General features: G+C 40.3%; 1 protein-coding gene across 1 annotated transcript in view; it reads right to left on the reverse strand.

Annotated features, from left to right (window-relative positions):
- The window catches only part of WDR63 (WD repeat domain 63), a 94292-nt gene that overhangs the window by 42491 nt on the left and 30511 nt on the right, over positions 1–21290 (reverse strand). Inside the window, exons 3-7 of the mRNA XM_029226986.1 lie at positions 16496–16677; positions 15798–15902; positions 13052–13201; positions 11798–11997; positions 6358–6474 (exon numbers count right to left, since the gene is read on the reverse strand). Coding sequence (XP_029082819.1) covers positions 6358–6474; positions 11798–11997; positions 13052–13201; positions 15798–15902; positions 16496–16677 — 754 coding nt within the window. The remainder of the gene's footprint in view (positions 1–6357; positions 6475–11797; positions 11998–13051; positions 13202–15797; positions 15903–16495; positions 16678–21290) is intronic.

The following is a 21290-nucleotide window of genomic DNA, read 5'->3' on the forward strand; positions in this document are numbered from 1 at the left end:
ATGAAAAAGAAGAAGTAACAACTGACACTGCAGAAAAAACAAAGGATCATGAGAGATTACTACAAGCAACTATATGCCAATAAAATGGACAACCTGGAAGAAATGGACAAATTCTTAGAAAAGCACAACCTTCTGAGACTGAGCCAGGAAGAAATAGAAAATATAAACAGACCAATCACAAACAATGAAATTGAAACTGTGATTAAAAATCTTCCAACAAACAAAAGCCCAGGACCAGATGGCTTCACAGGTGAATTCTATCAAACATTTAGAGAAGAGCTAACACCTATCCTTCTCAAACTCTTCCAAAATAAAGCAGAGGGAGAAACACACCCAAACTCATTCCTTGAGGCTACCATCACCCTGATACCAAAACCAGACAAAGATGTCACAAAAAAAGAAAACTACAGGCCAATATCTCTCATGAACATAGATGCAAAAATCCTCAATAAAATACTAGCAAACAGAATCCAACAGCACATTAAAAGGATCATACACCATGATCAAGTGGGCTTTATCCCAGGAACTCAAGGATTCTTCAATATATGCAAATCTATGTGATAAACCATATTAACAAATGGAAGGAGAAAAACCATATGATCATCTCAATAGATGGAGAAAAAGCTTTTGACAGAATTCAACACCCGTTTATGATAAAAACCCTCCAGAAAGTAGGCATTGAGGGAACTTACCTCACCATAATAACGGCCATATATGACAAGCCCACAGCCAACATCATTCTCAGTGGTGAAAAACTGAAACCATTTCCACTAAGATCAGGAACAAGACAAGGTTTCCCACTCTCACCACTATTATTCAACATAGTTTTGGAAGTTTTAGCCACAGCAATCCGAGAAGAAAAAGAAATTAAAGGAATCCAAATCGGAAAAGAAGTAGGAAAATTGTCACTGTTTGCAGATGACATGATACTATACAAAGAGAATCTTAAAGATGCTACCAGAAAACTACTAGACCTAATCAATGAATTTGGTAAAGTAGCAGGATACAAAATTAATGCACAGAAATCTCTTGCATTCCTATACACTAATGATGAAAAATCTGAAAGAGAAATTAAGGAAACACTCCCATTTACCACTGCAACAAAAAGAACAAATACCTAGGAATAAACCTACCTAAGGAGACAAAAGACCTGTATACAGAAAACTATAAGACACTGATGAAAGAAATTAAAGGTGATACAAACAGATGGACAGATATACCACGTTCTTGGATTGGAAGAATCAACATTGTGAAAATGACTATACTACCCAAAGCAATCTACAGATTCAGTGCAATCCGTATCAAACTACCAATGGCATTTTTCACAGAACTAGAACAAAATATTTCACAATTTATGTGGAAACACAAAAGACCCTGAATAGCCAAAGCAGTCTTGAGAAAGAAAAATGGAGCTGGAGGAATCAGGCTCCCTGACTTCAGACTATACTACAAAGCTATAGTAATCAAGACCGTATGGTCCTGGCACAAGAAAAGAAATATAGACCAATGGAACAGGATAGAAATCCCAGAGAAAAACCCACGCATCTAGGGTCAACTAATCTATGACAAAGGAGGCAAGGATATACAATGTACAAAAGATAGCCTCTTCAATAAGTGGTGCTGGGAAAACTGGACAGCTACATGTAAAAGAATGAAATTAGAACACTTCCTAACACCATACACAAAAAGAAACTCAAAATGGATTAGACACCTAAATGTAAGGCCAGACACTATAAAACTCTTAGAGGAAAACCTAGGCAGAGCACTCTATGACATAAATCACAGCAAGATCCTTTTAGACCCACCTCCTAGAGAAATGGAAATAAAAACAAAAATAAACAAATGGGACCTAATGAAACTTAAAAGCTTTTGCACAGCTAAGGAAACCATAAACAAGATGAAAAGACAACCCTCAGAATGGGAGAAAGTATTTGCAAACAAAGCAAATGAAAAAGGATTAATCTCCAAAATACACAAGCAGCTCATGCAGCTCAATATCGAAAAAACAAACAACCCAATCCGAAAATGGGCAGAAGACCTAAATCAACATTTCTCCAAAGAAGATATACAGATTGCCAACAAACACATGAAAGGATGGTCAACATCACTAACCATTGGAGAAATGCAAATCAAAACTACAATGAGGTGTCACCTCACACCAGTCAGAATGGCCATCATCAAAAAATCTAGAAACAATAAATGCTGGAGAGGGTGTGGAGAAAAGGGAACCCTCTTGCACTGTTGGTGTGAATGTAAATTGATACAGCCTCTATGGAGAACAGTATGGAGGTTCCTTCAAAACCTAAAAATAGAACTACCATATGACCCAGCAATCCCATTACTGGGCATATTCCCTGAGAAAGACATAATTCAAAAAGATTCATGTACCACAATGTTCACTGCAGCACTATTTACAATAGCCAGGACTTGGAAGCAACCCAAGTGTCCATCAACAGATGAATGGATAAACAAGATGTGGCACATATATACAATGGAGTATTAGCCATAAAAAGAAACAAAATTGAGTTATTTGTAGTGAGGTGTATGGATCTAGAGTTGGTCATACAGAGTGAAGTAGGTCAGAAAGAGAAAAACAAATACTGTATGCTAACACATATATATGGAATCTAAAAAAAAAAAAAAAAATGTTCTGAAGACCCTAATGACAGGACAGGAATAAAGACTCAGATGTAGAGAATGGACTTCAGGACATGGGGAGGGGGAAGGGTAAGCTGGGACGAAGTGAGAGAGTGGTATTGACATATATACACTACCGAATGTAAAATAGCTAGCTAGTGGGAAGCAGCCGCATAGCTCAGGGAGATCAGCTCTGTGCTTTGTGTCCACCTAGAGGGGTGGGATAGGGAGGGTGGGAGTGAGACACAAGAGGGAGGGGATATGGTGATATATGTATACGTATAGCTGATTCACTTTGTTATAGAGCAGAAATTAACATAACATTGTAAAGCAATTATACTCCAATAAAGATGTTAAAAAAAAGACTTTAAAAAAAGGACTGAGCATGGTCGCTGTGGGCACAAGGGCCTGCCAGTTCTGTCCCTGGCAGGACACCTCCAACAGGTCATCTTCCTCTGCAACTCCCTGTTGTGTTGGCTGAGAGTTTGTCTGAAGCTCTCCCTGTTCAATCCTGCTTCCCTTCCCTTTATTTTTCACAGTGAACTTCTCAGTAAACTTCCATTTTGAACTTGATCTCATTTGCTTTTTGAAAACTCCAAACTGATAGAAAAGGCAATTTTCTTAGCCATATTCAGTACCAAATGATCATGTATGCTAATTATTGTATTTAAATATATATAATTATTATATTAATATATATAATAATTATACTATATACAAATTAAAACAACAAATAAGAGATTCTCAAGGGGAGATTTGGAATTTAGAAGTGTGTGTGTGTGTGTGTGTGTGGTGGGGGGGGTGGTTTTAGCTGTCACAGTGTCTGGGAGGTGCTAATGTTTTTAATTCTATTACTAAACCTCCCACAATGCATAAGACAGTGCCTAAAATGAAGAATTATCCTGCTAAAAATACTAACGTTGCTCTTTTAAAAAACAATCTTGGTGCTCTTCTTAGTCTAGGGAACTTAGCTTGACAAGTTCCTGTTTTATGTTACTATAATGTTTATTGTCCCTTTATATGTTTAGGCTTTAAAGCTCAGCCCCCTCCCAAGGCCTCTAGGAGCTTTCCCATAATTAGAATGCCACCCAAGGTTTTACCCTAATGACTGAAAGTCTAAACAACTTGGTTTTTTAATAAATATAGTAAGTTGAAAGTGGTTTTCAATTATGAATTTCCTAAAATAAGAAAAAAATCCCTTTATTTAGATAATTAAATATAAGCAGTAAGTATCCTAATAGATATTCCTAACATATTAAATAAGGGTACCATTTAATACCTGTGTCATTAATCATTACACTACCATTCACTGCGTAATTGAATACTCTTTGGTCTAAATTCTTCTTGTACTTCATCTTTCAAACTAGATGCATTTCCTTGGACCGGCAGCATCAGCATGACCTGGAGCTGTTAGAAATGCAAAGCAGCAGGCTCCACCCCAGACCTACTTAGTCAGAACCTGCATTTTAACAAGATGCCCAGGTGGTTCATATGCACATTAAAGTTTGAACAACCCTGTGTTTGAACAACCCTGAAAAACCCTATGAACAACCCGGAGCTTCAAGGTTTAAGCCCAGTTTCAAGTAGAAGAATTTGTTAGCATTTTCAAAATCATTTCTTTCTGTTTCAGCCTGAACTGTCTTCACAAGGGAAAAGTGAAGATAGCACCTTTTCTCTGGTTTCCTGTTTCTTGATTTTGGTGCACTCTCCCACGTGGTTTCTGAGAGAGATGAACTGGAGGCTAGCAAAGCTTGTTGTCTGAGTGAAAGCCCATGGGTATCACTGTTTTTTTAACCCCCAAACGAACGTTTCTTAGTTGCTTTGAGAATCCTCTTGAAGTTTCTCTCTCTCCTCTCAGATCATTTTCTTCTTTTGCAAATAATGCTTGCCTTAGGTTTGTTCTGGACAAAATTCTATGAGAAGGAAAGAACTCATTTCTAAAAGAGCTCTCTTCCAGAACAAAACAAGGCTTATTCTAATCTTAAAAAATTAAGTAAACCTTAAACAGTTCTAGAGTGGGAAGCATGGCTGTGATGTAAATGTGGTTTCTTATTTATTCTTGGCCAATGCTGTTAAAATTCCTGTACCAATTTTCCTCTTTCTTCTTATAGTTCTGGCTCCTCCTTCCCACATCTCAAGGAGGGAATTATGAAGCTGTTCACCATCCCTCTCCTTATAAGCTTGGCAATTGAAAGGAAAGAATAAAAGCCCATGTCTAAAGATAATACAGGGACTTCCCTGGTGGTCCATTGGCTAAGAGTCCATGCTCCCAATGCAGGGGGTCTGGGTTGGATCCCTGGTCAGGGAACTAGATTCCACATGCATGCTGCAACTAAGGATCCCCCATGCCCGCGTGCCGCAACAAAGATCCGGCTTGCCGCAACTAAGACTCGATGAAGCCAAATAAATAAATATTAAAAAAATAAATAAAGATAATACACAATGTAGATAATTGAGAATTGGCTATAGACCATTTATTCCCTTGAAATTGATTGTACAGAGACAGACTTCTCATTTTTAATGTCATTAGGAAAAATTTTAATAATTACTTAATTTTGATATGAGGAAAAGAAACCTCAGGTTTTCTGGTTTCTTTCTAATTGTCTACATAGGAAAAACTATAGCACACATGCTGTAAGTGAGTGGCAAATAGTTAATAAGCTCTCTTTGAATAATTAGTGAATTTTTGAACCAGATTCTCTCTAGGCATAGGTAACAACTTTTGAGAGTTGTTGGAATTTCCTTTTCTTTTTTTTTTTAGCATCTTTATTAGATTATAATTGCTTTACAATGTTGTGTTAGTTTCTGCTGTACAACAAAGTGAATCAGCTATATGTATACCTATATCCCCCTCCCTCTTGGGCCTCCCTCCCACCCTCCCCCGTCCCACCCCTCTAGGTTGTCACAAGGAATTTTCAAGACATTTAATCTTAAAATGTTTTCTTAAAAATAAAAATAAAAGAGCTTAACTTGGCTGTAAATGAACTTGTCTACCAAATCTTTAATTTTCGGAAGAAATGGTAACCAATCGTACAACTGGTAGACATGTCCACCATTGGCTCCACTTACCTGAACTCTGATATCTACTTGATGAGACCTTCAAACTCTTTCTCTGGTTTAGAAGTCCCCAGGGTCTGCCTAGGGCCTGAATATGAGTGTAGGGGGCATTTTAAAGACACCTCTCTTTCAGGGCCAGTAAGAGTGGCAGCAACACAGGAGTTAGAGATAAGGGTGACATATCCAAAAATTACATCTGAACTGACTTCAGATTCTTATTTAAAAGGTATTTTTGTAAATTCCTATCATCATGGTAATGCTCATCCTCAACATCCACAACATCCTCACCTTTGTAATCCTGTAAAAATCAATGAAGCTAAGAAGCGGACTGAGGAGTGAAGAAAAAGACTTAAATAAGGGAAACCATGGTAAATAAATGTTAATTTTCCGTTAGGAAAACATCCTCACATGTTCAACTATATACACCTTCCAGGCTGACACTGTTTGGTGTGGCCCTAGCTTAGAAGGTCTAGCATGTTGCTTAGCAATAGAAGGGAAAGAAAGACTGAGAATCTGTAGAATGTGTCACATGCTCATGCGTATCTGATAACTGTCTTCATACTTTCTATCTGTACACCAGGTACAGAGTTGTTTTTTCAGACCTATTATTATAAGTAAACATATACCTTTTATGTCTTTTTAAATTTAATATACAATTTTTACCTTATAGACACATTGTTAAGAAACTCAGTCAAAGTCTTTGATTGTCCCAGTGCCTCTTTTTCTTCTTCCGAAAATTCTCTTGGATAATATTGCGTAGTAGCATTTTTGGGATATGTCCTAATATATTGAAAGAAATCGAATACCAGAAGTTAGACCAAAGACAAGCAAATATAGGTCATAACAGGGCAAAGATTTTTCTCTGTGACAATATTAGGATGTTATTTTATACTTAATTCTACATATTGAATTTTTTCTTTATCCTAGACAATTGATGTTGGCTGCCATTCTAAGTATTTGTGAATTTCTCTTTGACATAATCAACAAGCTCTTTATTGTAAAAAAAAATATTTAGCTATCATTTTAAACTTACAGAAAAGTTGTAAGAAGGGTATAAGAAATTCCCATACATTCTTTACCCAGATTCATTAATTATTAACATTTTGTCACATTTGTGTATCATTCTTTCTTCATTTCATTAAATCAGTCTTTCTCAACCAATGCGATCCTGTTCCATCTTCTCAATCCAGGAATACTTGGTAATGTCTGGAAACAATGTTGGCTGTCACAACTGGGAAGAGCTCCTGGCATCTAGAGGGTAGAGCCCAGGGATGCTAGAGTGCATAAGGCAGCTCTCCCACAACAGAGAATTATCCAGCCGGTAGTGTTGAGGTTGAGAAACTCTGCTCTAAATATACAAAACCTGGAACAAGTTACATTTTGGCAGTAATGGCAGCACCATCTCTGGGAGAAAACTTATTGCATCCAGTCCACTCTCAGTGTTCACCTCCACCCTTGAACACAACACATTGTATTGTACCTCTGGGCTTTGTGAGTCTCACCCACTAGACTGAGTGAGCTCCTTGATCTTAGGGTGTGGGGCTGTAGAAAGATCATATGGCAAGTTCTTAAGAGAGTGCACTCTGGTGACAGGCTGCCTGGCTTTGAAGCCTGGTTCTGTCACTTACTAGCTATGTGACCCTGAGCTAATTATTTAACCTCTCTGTGCCTGGCTTTTCATCCCTAAAAGAAATTCTGAAAGTCCCTAGCTCACAGTGTCATTGTAAGGATTGAATGTGTTAATAGATGCAAAGCTTTTAAAACAGTGCCTAGGACATTTTAAGTGCTCAAAAAAAATTAGGTTGTATTTAACCTGTGTTGTTGAACAAATGTCAGGAAAATGTCTCTGAGAGGCAAGTATATTAATGGAGAGTAATCAAACAGAGCGGTAAAGAGAGTTTTGTTTATACTTAATTGAACAATTCATTCTTTTTTTCCCTGCCTAGATCAGTATCCATAGCAGAAGACAGAGTGGTGGAAAGAAAGAATGCTGGTGCTGGAACCAGAGACTTGGGTTCAGATCTTAGCGTCACCTTTAATTTTCTATCCCACACTAGTACCCTCCAGGTAGGATTAAGTAAGAAATTATATGGTGCCTGGTGGTTTCATCAAAGTAGCAATATGACTGAGTCACTCTTACTTTTTAAAATGTGATTTGTTTTGTTGTTTCTCAGCAGATCTATTCATTATTGCTTTAAATTATGTTCTAAACATTGAGCTTTCATTTTTAACCTCTTTTTGCCTTAGTTTCCTTATTTGTAAAATGGAGATGGTGCCTACCTCAGAGGGCAGTTGTGAGGATTAATTGAGTTGATATGTGCAAAGTATTGACTCTTAGAAGAATGCCTGGTATGTGGTAAGGACACTGTAAACATTTGCTTTCATTGTCATTACTCTTTTTTTTTTTTTTTTTTGTGGTACGCGGACCTCTCACTGTTGTGGCCTCTTCCGTTGAGGAGCACAGGCTCCGGACGCGCAGGCTCAGCGGCCATGGCTCACGGGCCCAGCCGCTCCGCGGCATGTGGGATCTTCCCGGACCAGGGCACGAACCCGTATCCCCTGCATCGGCAGGCGGACTCTCAACCACTGCGCCACCAGGGAAACCCTGCCATTACTCTTTGAACCTCATCTTTGATTTTGTTTTTTTACTTCTTCCATCACAATCATATATCTCATCTTTTCCACCTAATTTCTGATCTTAGTAAGTGGTACCAGCATTCTCCCAAGTCACCTGGATTTGAACCATTTGAATTCCCTTTGATTTACTCCCCCCCACCACCCCACTTTGTGGGTCAAGACCTGCCGCTATTTCTCATCTATTCCCTCCATCTACATAGAAACAACTGTTCATCGTTATCAGTCAACATTCATTGAGAGCCTCATAAATCTAGAGTCCTGTGGTTAGGGTCCCTGTTGTTGGAAGTTCACTCTCCCTTTCTGAGTCTACCTCGTGAGTCTACCTTGGCTGACTCATTCTTTTCACTTTTCTGCAACCTGGTAGAAAAATAGAAATCTCTAGTTGTCTTGACTAAGAAATTTTTCTCAAAATCTAAGTTTCTTTTGTACTAATGAATCACCTCTCTCTTTCCTGTCTTACCCTTACTTCTTGGTGTTTAATGATCTTTGATGTCCTAATTCTCTGCCAAGACTTGACTACCAGTCCTTGTCTTTCTCTTCATCTCTTTTGGTTTGGCCCGTCTGTCTTCTGCCTCCCCGGTTTCTGACCCATGTCTCGTCCTGACCCCTGGTATCTAGGTACATGTGCTCTAACTTTAACATTACATTTTCATGGTTCCTGATCCTTTGGTTCACAGAGATCTGAAAAGCATGTTTTGGTCCACTATGGTCCACACTGAGGACCCACGATTCTCCTGGTCACAGCCTCTCTCACTGTATATTTCATGGCTCTTCTCTAAACATTGAACTCAAGTCAGTGACTCTGCACATTCTTCCTTAACGTGATCATTCTCCTTCTCCTTCCCTTCCTTGGTTCCTTTTCCCCCTCCATGTAATAAATATGTGCCAGGAACTGTCCTAGGAGTTGGGGATATAGAAGTAAACAAAATAGACAAAGTTCCAGTCTATGGAGCTTCAGTTCTAAGTGGTGGTGAGGCGAAGGTGAGAGAAGAGAGACAATGCTTGGTGAGTTCAAGGAACAAGGAAGCCAGTGGGGCTGGAATGGATGAACCAGGGGAATTGTGGGAAATGAGGGTAGGGGGCAGATGGAATTTAGATCACATGACTTGTAGGTTCCTTGTAGGTTCCTTCAGGATGGGAAGCCATAGGAGGGTTTTTGTCAGTGACGTGATATGACTTGCATTTTAACAGGATTAGTCTGGCTCTTCTATGAAGAACAGAATGTAGGAGGGAAAGGATGGATGGAGAAAGCCCAGTTAGGGTGCATTCCAGTAATCCAGGCAAGAGACGATCATGGCTTGAACCAAGGTGATAGCAGTGAATATGTTTTGAAGATAGACCCAAGAAAATTCAAGGTTTGGGGTCTGAGTAATTACAAGAAGATCAGTGCCATGTACTGAGATGAGGAAGATTCAGGGAGTTTGAGGTACAAAAATAGAAAATCAAAAGTTTGTTGTTGGTCATGTTAACTTTGAAACACCTATTAGATACTTAAGGAAGCAGATGAATAAATGAGTGTAGAGTTCAGGGGAGAGACTGAGGTTGAAGGTATAGATTTGGGAGCCACCAGCAAACAGATAATAGGTAACACCACAGGAATGAATAAATTCACCCGGGGATTAAGCGTAGTTAGAGAAAACATCAAAAGGAGTTAGCTTTGGGGTCCTTTAATATTTAGAAATTGGAAGGAGAAGGATCCAGTAAAAGAGACTGAGAAGCAGCTGCCAGTGAGTTAGGAGGGGTACACTGAGTATTGCCCATAAGCCAAGAAGGAGAAATAGTCAACCATGTTAAACACTGATGAGAAGCGGAGAAAGAGGGTGTCTGAAAATGGGATTAGGCGATCAGACCACTGCAGGTCTTTGGTGACCTTGTTAAGACTAGAGTGGGCTCAAGGCAGAATGGAAGAGAAGGTGCAACTAGAGAATGTGAAAAACTGCTGTGAGGAGTTTTGTTGTTAAAAAGAAAAAGGAAAAAAAAAGCAGAGAAAGTAGCTAATAGCCAGAAAGGTTGAAACAGTTTTTTGTTTGTTGGCTTTAATGATGGGAGTTACAGCATTTTGTATTTATACATGTCTCCTCTTCACCCTCTCTTCTTGGTTTGCTGACACCACCTTACTTTACCTGGTTTGGTTACAGTAGATTCCCATTTGGCCAATCTCCTCAACTCCAGGTTTTTTTTTTCCCTCTGCACTCCAATACATACTGCCTGGCTCATCTTACTTTAATAGCTTAAATCTTGCCTCTCCCTTGCTTCAGACCTTGCCAAAATTCCCTGTTGTCTGCCACAGAGAATCTGCTTGTCTCTGCTGTTCCCTCCACGCTACCCAGGCTGGTCTCCTTGTGGCCCCATGCAGACTCTGTTCATCCCACCCCCTAGATGTTCAGGTCATTTAAAAAAATCTGGGATGTTTTCCCTTTCTCTATGTCTCCAAATCATATTCAACATCTGTAGCTTATCTTTTATAGATCAAAATTATTTCAAAATAACTTTTTTTAATCCTAAAATATATGCATAGATTAGCTAAATATGTCTTCAGATTTATACAACATTCAAAGCCGAGCTCAAATCTCCAAAGCATTCCCTCAGCAATCAATTTTACATCAATTCATTCACTGGATAAATTTTAATTAAATTACAAATTTAATTAATCATTTGTAGTCTCAAAGTGCTCAGGATCTAAGGCAGACAGGTGAGCAGATGAATAAAATATGGGTCATCAGTGCTACAATAAAGATACCTCTAAGCTGTAGTGGGAACCCAGAGGAGAGAGTGATCAGCTCTACCTGGAGTTTCTAGGAAATCACAGAGGAGGGGGTACTGAACTGGAACTTAAAGGGTGAAGAGGGGTGGGTAAGGTAGTGAAGGGCATTTTATGCAGAGGAATAGCAAGGGCAAAGGCAGGAAAACATGGGAGAGCAGGTATTCTGGGAGCTGGAAGTAGCTCATAGGCTAGAGCACAGAGGGCTTGCTTGGGAACAGGGCTGGACAGGCAGACAGTGCCTTGTCATGAAGGAAGGAGGACCTTATATGTCATCCTAACGGCTCTGGATGAGATGGGGAGACATGGAAGAGATGTGGGCAGTAGTGAAGTAAAACAATCTGATTTGGTACATAAGAATGATCACTTAGGCAGTAGAATAGACAAGTTAGAAGGCAATGGTCATATTTCAGATGAGATGACCAGGTCCCCTTCTCTGAGAGAAGTACTATAGTTATTAACAGCATTGCTCATTTTCCCACTTCATAATCTTTACAGTCTTATATACTTGTATTTCATTTTCCTAGTAAGATTGTTAAAAGGCACTGTTGCCTATAATTAGATCTTGAGCTGAATTACTCTGTGGAGATCAGGCATCACTGTCAATGCATTTCTATTATACAGATCTCTCAAAGTAATCATGGATGTTGCTGGATTTTACCACAATTGCCTTTGAAAATACATATAAATTCATCGCATACTTACCATCTTGTTTGAGTACTTGTGTCCTTGATTTTGGGGACTACTTGCATGCCAACATCTCTCTCAAGTTGCTTAAGGGTAAAATTTTTATCTGGGTAGGCTGTACATTCAATATAGGCATCTTTTACGCTGGAAGCATTCTGGTCACTGAACTTAACTGGGGCACCAAATTCACTTCGTTTTCGAGAAATCATATATGTAATCTGCAACACATGTAAGCAGTACAGGAAACAATCGAGTCTCTGGAGAAAAATGATGTGTGGCCGATAACACTGGTGCTCTGCCCACATCCTCTTGGACCCCTTTGTGTACTTTCTGTGCACCTTTCCAGGTCCTTTTGCTCTCTGTCCCCACAGCCACCATCCACCTACCTCTCTTCTGCGCAGGATGCTCTAGAGCTACCAGGACCACTTTGCCTGAAGGTACAAAGAACAGGAAGTGACTGGAAGTTTATATCCAGGCCAGCAATGGACTGGTGGGAGACATATGGAAGCCCATCTCTTTTGCTTCCGTTTGGGACAACTCTGAGGTATAACTTACGCTCCAGAGTTCCCTAGAGGTGCAGGCTGAAGCCTTCACTCTGCCAGACTTTTGCCTGAGAGCGCACCCTTGCAGGGCTTCTGTCTCGGTCCTGCTGCTTTCCTATTCTCTTATGGGGCCCTTTCATAATAAATCACTTGCACACGATTGCTCCTCTCAGGGGCTGATCTGGGAGTGCCACTTAGTTAGTTTCCTAGGGCTGCTGTAACCACATACCACAGACTAGGTAGCTTAAAACAACAGGAATTTATTCTCTCTTGGTTGTGGAGGCTGGAAGTCTGAACTAAGGTGTTGGAGGGTTGGTTCCTTCTGAGGTGGAATCTGTTCCCTGCCTGCTCCCAGCTTCTGATGTGATGGCTAGCAATCCTAGGTGTTTCTTGGCTTGTGATACATCACTCCAATTTCTGCCTCCGTCTCCCATGGCGTCCTCCCTGTGTCTCTATGTTTTCATAGGAGCGTCTTCTTATAATGACGCCTGCCGTATTGGATAAAACTCCCCTCATTTCCTTTCTGAGGTACTGGGGTTTAGGACTTCAACTTATCTTTTGGAGGGAGACACAGTCCAGCCCATAACACCCCCCTAAGACAGTGACCATTCTTCTATCAAAAAAAGCCATATCCCTGCAGCAAACACAGCAAATCACACTGATTCCTCAGGGATACGTGTTTCTCAGCTATAGGGAGGTGACGGCTAGACATCATATTCAAGCTGCTTACCTCTTTTGTGGATTTTTTAACCGATTCTTCCTCAATTTCTTTTTCACTGCCCAGAGAAACCCATGGTTTAGAGATAGGTGGCTTATAAATATACGTATCTTCAGGAATATGCTCTTTACATTCTTCTTGCTCTTCTGGAACTTCTGGAGGCTGCAATAAAATAAATAGGATTCTAAAATATATTACCAGGGCTTCCCTGGTGGAGCAGTGGTGAAGAATCTGCCTGCCAATGCAGGGGACACAGGTTCGAGCCCTGGGCTGGGGAGATCCCACGTGTCGCGGAGCAACTAAGCCCATGCGCCACAACTACTGGGCCTGCGCTCTAGAGCCTGTGAGCCACAACTGAAGCCCGCACGCCTAGAGCCCATGCTCCACGACAAGAGAAGCCACTGCAATGAGAAGCCCGTGCACCGCAACAAAGTGTAGGCCCCGCTCACCCCAACTAGAGAAAGCCCTCGCACAGCAACAAAGACCCAACGCAGCCAAAAATAAATAAATAAAATAAATAATAATAAAAGTTTTAAAAATAATATATTAAAAAATAAAATAAAATATATTACCAGAAAAAAACCTATGGCTGCCAAAGGGAAAGGGGGGAGGAATAAATTAGGAGGTGGGATTAACATATACACACTACTGTATATAAGATAGATTACCAACAAGGACCTACTGTATAGCACAGGGAACTCTACTCAGTATTTTGTAATAACCTATAAGGGAAAAGAATCTGAAAAAGAATATATATATACATATATACACATATGTATATAAAACTGAATCACATTGCTGTACACCTGAAACTAACACAACATTGTAAATCAACTACACTTCAATTAATAAAAAAGAGATAAGTTCAGCAAATATATATACATATTACCAAATTTAGGTTATAATTACACATGTATATTTTGCAATAAACTTTGCTTTTATATAAATTTGTTAAGCTCTTATTATTTTTCTTCTTTGTTGGTTCATGCTTTTCAACTATGAGAGGGAAACTATGTAAAAATATAAAAAGGAAGAATGACAAAAAAGAAAGAGATCAAGGATCTATCTATCTATCTATCTATCTATCTATCTATATCTATATATATATATAAAGAAGATGAAAGAATCAAGAGGGGAGAGGAAAAAAAGGAAAAGATGTGTGGTAAGAAAAAAGCATTTACTGTATGCCTTTAAGAATATGGAATGCTAAAACTCGATAAAATATAAAACTAATTTTCTCTGATTTAATGAAATGTTTTTCTGATGACAGGATTATATGTATGAATAAATATGATATCCATTAAATTATAAAGAGCAAATGTTTTTTAAACCAAGATGTCCACAAGAAGATATACAGACAGATAAAGATATAGATACAGGTACATATATAGATATATAGATGTTCACTGCTACTTTATTCATAATAGTGAAAAAATGGGCAACCAAATGAATATCAATAGGGAAAAGGGTTGATACATTTTGGTATAGTCAGAAGATAAAAATCTCATAAAACAGTTGCAATGAACAAACTCAATCTACATGTATATGATTTTAAACATATCAACATGAATAGATCCTAGAATTTTACAATTTGGTGAAAAACAAAAGTTGCAAAACAAGTTGTATAATATAATTTTATATAAAATTTAAATGAATAAAACAATAAAATGTATTATTTGTGGAGCATACATGCATGGTAACAGTATGAAACCATGGACAGAAGACTATATAACAACCTTAGAATAATAGTTCCTTATAGAGAGAAGTTAGAAAAATTGAATTAAGGAGGATGTAAGAGGCAGTGAAACATTATCTCTTATATTTTCTTTCCTTTCAAAAGAATTTGAAGTAAATATGATAAAATATTGACATTTGTTAATTCTGAGTGGTGACTGTATAGATATTTGTTTCATCATCTGTGCTTTTCTATACACTTGAAATATTTCACCATAATAAAAAAATTAAAACACAGAATAAAGCAATCATAAAAATAAAACTGAAAATATTAAGGCTAACTGAGAAATTATTTCAAATGTAAAAAGTGTTCGATATTTTAAAATTCTACGGCTTTCCTTTATTTTTCTTGCTTATTGGACAACCACACAAACCCCTCTGTCTCCCTCAGTTTGACCAAACCTCCCCATGAGGATGCCAGACCGGAAGGCAAGTGTCAGAAACCTGTTGCCTTTCATGACCACTTTGAACGCAACATCCCGAAGGTGAACTGACTTCCTTTCCTTGGAAACTACCATTCTTTTATATTCTGCTTATCTTTGACACCCTGTTCCCCTCAATTGCCCATTGACCAAGTTGTCCTTTAAAAATTTTGCTTTTAAATAATCATAGCAAAAATTTATGGAGCACTTAGCTTTGTGCCAGGCACTATACAAAGGGCTTTACCTGCATCAGCCCATTTAATCTTCACAACAGCCCTATTGGTGCCACCGTTTTGCAGATGAGAGGTTCAGTAGCTTACCCAAAGTCATGGTGATGGCAAGAGAAGAAGCAGGAATGTGGGCCAAAGAATGGCCGAGAGCAGTGGTACTCCAGATTTGTTGTTTCCAGTCCCACTGGGTAAATGAAGGGCAAATAAGTAGAGTATCTGCTACCCTGAGTTGTCTGAGTTAGCTCACCCTTAGCCCACCTACTCTAGGCCCCGGAATCAGAGCTGAACAAGAATAATCATGACCATGTCTGGGGTTCCCCCAGAGGTACTGCTTCCTTCTGACAATCAACAGATTGCTTAGGGTGTGCTTACATTTAAATAGTTTTCCTTGCCCTCTTCAGTTCCAATAAGATAAAAGTTAAGTCCATATTTGAAGTCTTTGTCGTAAACAAGGAGAAGCTCATCTCCAGGATATTCCTACAAAAATATAATCAAAAAAGAAGGTTAATGTTCAGTAGTCATTCAGTTTATTCAGATTTGACACAAATTAATATTTCTTTAATCAATCAATCATAGAAGATAACCATAGTGCTAACCTATGGTTAATAACCCCAAATTGCAAAGTTATTTTATTAACTTACAAATGCTCTTAAAACACAATGCGTCCAGGGAAACTTACCATGCAATTTTATTTCTAACAGGAAAAAAAGGAAGCATTCCTTTTATTTGGTATTGTGCTCTGTAGCATGTTTGTGGACAAATCAGGACTAAAATTATGAATTAAACAATTAAAGCAGTATGGGAAAATAAGGGTAGGTTCCCTTTCTAGCTAAAATTGGGCAAGGATGAGCTTTTCTGGGTGTGGAGTAAGACAAAATGTCACAGATAGGAGTTCGCTTTTCACAAAGGGTCATCAAGAAGGATTCCCAAGGAGGGATGGGCAAGCTAGCATTTGCCCAAAGTAATGGGAAATGCCAGATTTGAACTCAGAAATCTCTCCAACTTTTGTGATTATGTATCAGGAACCTCTTGAGGTAGGACTGAAAAATAAAGAGGGATACTGTACTTACCTGAATAATTTTTTTGACTGGGTAGAAATCAGATACTGCAGCTCTGTTTTCAAAGTCTGAAAAAATATCTTCTTTTCTGATAAGTTTATAAGGTTGTTCATCTGTGACATCTTCATCTATTCTGCAGTTAAATATCTCCTGGGTCTTGTTAGTTAACACTAAAGGATAAATTTCTGGATGACCTGGGAAAGGCAAAGTGGAATTTGGACATTAAATATAACCATTTAAAATATTAACACTAGGAAACATGCAATTGTTTGCTTTAAATAATTGCCTTGGTTAAAATTTTAAAAGACTTTAAAATCATTGTTCATATTTTTAAAGTAAGTTTATCCATTATAAAAAATGTCAACAAATGAACTTATTTACAAAACAGAAACAGACTCACAGACTTAGGAAACAAATGTATCGTTACAAAAGGGGAAATGTGGCAGCAGGGAGGGATAAACTGGGAGTTTGGAATTGACATATACACACTACTATACTTAAAATAGATAACCAGCAAGGACCTACTGTATAGCACAGGGAACTGTGCTCAATATTCTATAATAACCTCAATGGGAAAAAAATCTGAAGAAGAATAGATATATGTATAACTGAATCACTTTGCTGTACACCTGAAACTAACACAGCACTGTAAATCAATTATACTCCAATATAAAATAAAATTTTTTTAATGTCAAAAAGATAAAAAGATGAAAATAACAATTCCCCATAATTCTATCTCTCAAGAGAGAACCTCTATTAATCGTTTGCTCTATTTCCTTCCAGTCACTCCATATATAGTATCTTAAATGAAATTCTAAATCCTGCCTTTCATACTTACTATTATGTCACTAGAATTTTACTATGACATTATATAATTTTTCTAACGCATCATTTTAAATTAATGTAATTCTATAGCATAATTTTTAACTATTCTGTTGTTGGTAAGCATTACATTTTTTCTCATTTGTTTCTAGTGATTATAAATAACTCTACAAACAAATATATAGTTTATAAACTTTTATTACATTTCAAATTATTTTCTTAGGTTTTAAAAAATTTTTTTTGTTTGTGGTTTAACATTATATTTTAAATCTGAAAGAAGACAAAGGTCAAATTCTCAAAACTAGTACTTAAGATCTAATGAATAACAAAAGTATAAGAACCAAGACAGTTATATATGATGAGAATGTACAGAAATGGCCTGAATGACAGTTGAAATAGTAGTTCATATTTTTTTTCAGTTATACATATACATGTATCTGTTCTTTTTCAAATTATTTTCCCAGGATAGGTTTTAAAAGTGAAATTATTGGTTCAAAGGTATTATCACCACCTTAGGCTCTATCAAACCTGTATTGCTCTCCTAAAACACCTCCTCCCTCACCCTGCTCTCTCTCACCAGGTGACCCTGCTTCCTCTCACAGAGGATTCTGTGTCTGTACAGCAAAGAATCCTGAGGTCCCGCAGCCCTGCCCACCAGCTCATCAGCACAGGCCCCGTCTTTCTGCCCTTCCCTCCAGTTCGAAGACCTGCCTGCCCCTCTCCACCCTTCTCAGCCCATCAACTCTTCCTCTCCCGTCAACCTTTCCTACCTCAGCATGTTTGATTTGCTCAATGGTCTCCCATTTTAAAGAAACCTTCCCTTGACCCTAGATAGGTACCTCTGCTCCCTAGGGCTCTTTTTCAGTCAAACTTGTTATTCAGTTCTTCACACTTTTTAAAAAAAATTAATTTATTTTATTTATTTATTTTTGCCTGCGTTGGATCTTCGTTGCTGCGCGCGGGCTTTCTCTAGTTGCGGCGAGCGGGGGCTACTCTTCATTGCGGTGCGCGGGCTTCTCATTGCGGTGGCTTCTATTGCTGAGGAGCACGGCCTCTAGGGCGAGCGGGCTTCAGTAGTTGTGGTGCATGAGCTTAGTGGCTCCGCGGCACGTGGGATCATTCTGGACCAGATCTCGAACCCGTGTCCCCTGCATTGCCAGGCGGATTCTTTTTTTTTTTTTTTTTTTTTTGTGGTACGCGGGCCTCTCACTGTCGTGGCCTCTCCCGTTGCGGAGCACAGGCTTCGGACGCGCAGGCTCAGCGGCCATGGCTCACGGACCCAGCCGCTCCGTGGCATGTGGGATCTTCCCGGACCGGGGCACGAACCCGTGTGCCCTGCATCGGCAGGTGGACTCTCAACCACTGCACCACCAGGGAAGCCCTGCCAGGTGGATTCTTAATCACTGCGCCACCAGGGAAGCCCTAGTTCTTCACACTTTTAAGCTACTGACTTTCCAATTAGGTTGTATTAGTAAACCTGGAACTGGGGAGGAACGTGAGGTAGGGAATCCCTCTTCCCTCCTCTGGTTCCCCAGTCCCAGAATTGCCCTCAAAAGAGGAGGGAGGGGAGGTTCAACAGGCTTCCATTCCTGTTCGTCCTGTCCCTTTGCCCCCCACCCCAGGTCAGTCCTGGGCAGCAGCAAGCCCTGGGACAGCAGATGGAAGAAGACAAGGTATCGTTTTGCCTCAATCTTCTCTCTCGACCCTACTTCTCATTTTCTTATCCTTTTTTATCACCATCAGCTTCTACCACCCCAGGTTCAGTTCTGCATTTATCCCCAGAACTCCCTCCCCCAACTCTATGCTCCAGGGTCCCCAGAACCCACTCGCATCCTCTCCAGGCCCCCCACACCTGGATGTCCCAACATCCTCCCTCCCACTGCTCAACAGGTGCGTCATCGAGGGGAAAAGTGCATGCAGCCTCTCAAGTAGGAATTTTGAGCTTATTTTCCCACAGAAACATTGACCCCTCACCCTGGAAGCTCTATGATATGATTATTCAGGTGATTACTAGTGACTCTATGCATAACACTGATTATGTATGGAAATATATTCCAAATTGCAATCAGTTGGCATAATAAACAAACATTTGGAATACAAGCGGTTCATAAATTAGGGACAAATTGCCCATTTTTATCTCTCCTTAAAATACTAACCCTAACACCTGCATGTAGAGGATGCTCAAAGGCAACTGTTTTTTTTTGTCGTTGTTGTTTGTTTGTTTGCATCAGATCGTATTTAGTGTGGGGTTAGGGGTGGGGATCTTGGGGTCAGAGTGCAGCAACTGTGGCTGGCGGGATAAGCCGCTCTCGATGTGCCTGCGGGAGCTGTCCGGGTGTCAGGGACGGGATGGTCCAGGGCCAGAGGGCACGCAGGATCCCGGGGGTGCTTATGACAGGAGGCAGTGTGCTGGCGTCTGGGACGCGGGTCTCCAGAGTTCACACACAGTAGGCCCCCAGCACGTCCTCTGGGGGGACCTCAGGGCCCAGATCCTGGTTGCTGGTGAGGCGGAGGTGACGAGGCAGGGCAGTCACAGCCTCGGGGTCTGCCTCAAAACAGCTGTTGACTTGATTCACAGGCAAGTTACTCTTTAAAATCACACTGCCAGCCGTAATTTGTAGTGTCCGATGCATAACAGCCCTTGGAGTTTTGTCTTGGAAAACCACTAGGTGGAACTGTGAGACCCACACTGAGCTGAAGCCAAAAAGGAGGTGGCCGCCCTTCATAAACAGAGGTGCTCACAAAGAGCAGAAAGCTTCCTACCCTCCACGAAACTGGAAGGACACTGACAAAGATGGTGTTCTATGTCACCTGCTCCCACTAAACATACTTCAAATCCTACTGGCTGGATATTTGTCAAAAAAATAATCCTTTTACACTAATTGGGCTTTTTCAAGGCAACTTTAATAGAGGATCTAACATTCCTTTATCTAGGAGTTAGCAGTAGTAGTAGCCTGTTTCTGGCTGGGGTCGGGAATCGGTAATAACTGCAGGCAACTAGTAGCCTATAGACTACACAGAACGCCTAGAGTCTAGTACCTCCGTGCCCTACCTGAACAATGGTCAAACTAAATAGAGCAAGGCCTGACGCTACTGGCCACCCCAAGGGTCTCTGGCTAAATTCAGTGTAAGAATTGTTGTTATTTAGGCTTTGAGGCCTGCACTGAAGATAGCACTGTAGGTATATAACAATGAGGCTCTGGTGATTAGCGATGAGATGGGCTCTGGGCTCAGTTGTGCCTCCAGCAGAGTGGTCCAGGAGGGTGAGAAAGATGTTGGAGCAGAGGAGAAGGGCTGCAGGGCCTCCTGAAGCTTACAGAGGTCAGGAGTGCCTGCCATGAGTGCAAGACCTACTGGATAGGGGGCCAGGCCAGTGCAGTAAGTGAATAACAGTGTGAGTAAATAACAGCATGTTAATTATAGTAGCTTCTGTGAAGCACCTACTGCCAGACGCTATTCTAAGCACATTACATGGATTATTAATTCATTTACTCTTCATAACAACATTCAGACGCCGCTCCTGTGATTGTCTTTTTTTTTTTGCGGTACGCGGGCCTCTCACTCTTGTAGCCTCTCCCGTTGCGGAGCACAGGCTCCGGACGCGCAGGCTCAGCGTCCATGGTTCACGGGCCCAGCTGCTCCGCGGCATGTGGGATCTTCCCGGACCGGGGCACGAACCCGTGTCCCCTGCATCGGCAGGCGGACTCCCAACCACTGCGCCACCAGGAAGGCCCTGTCTCCATTTTTTAGCTGAGAAAACTGAGGCCCACAGAGTCCAAGTAAGGTATCCAAGGTTGGGGGCTGGGAGTTAGAAATACGGGAGCTAGGATCCAAACCAAGGTCCCTGCACTGTAACTAGCAGGCCATACTTTCTCTCAAAAGTGTGAACACAGGGTGAACACAGGGCTTCCCTGGTGGCGCAGTGGTTGAGAGTCCGCCTGCCGATGCAGGGGACACGGGTTCGTGCCCCGGTCCGGGAAGATCC

This window comes from Monodon monoceros, unplaced genomic scaffold (assembly GCF_005190385.1).
Source record: "Monodon monoceros isolate NGI ecotype Baffin Bay Population unplaced genomic scaffold, NGI_Narwhal_1 Super_Scaffold_18, whole genome shotgun sequence".
In the NCBI taxonomy this organism is placed as follows: Eukaryota; Metazoa; Chordata; class Mammalia; order Artiodactyla; family Monodontidae; genus Monodon; species Monodon monoceros.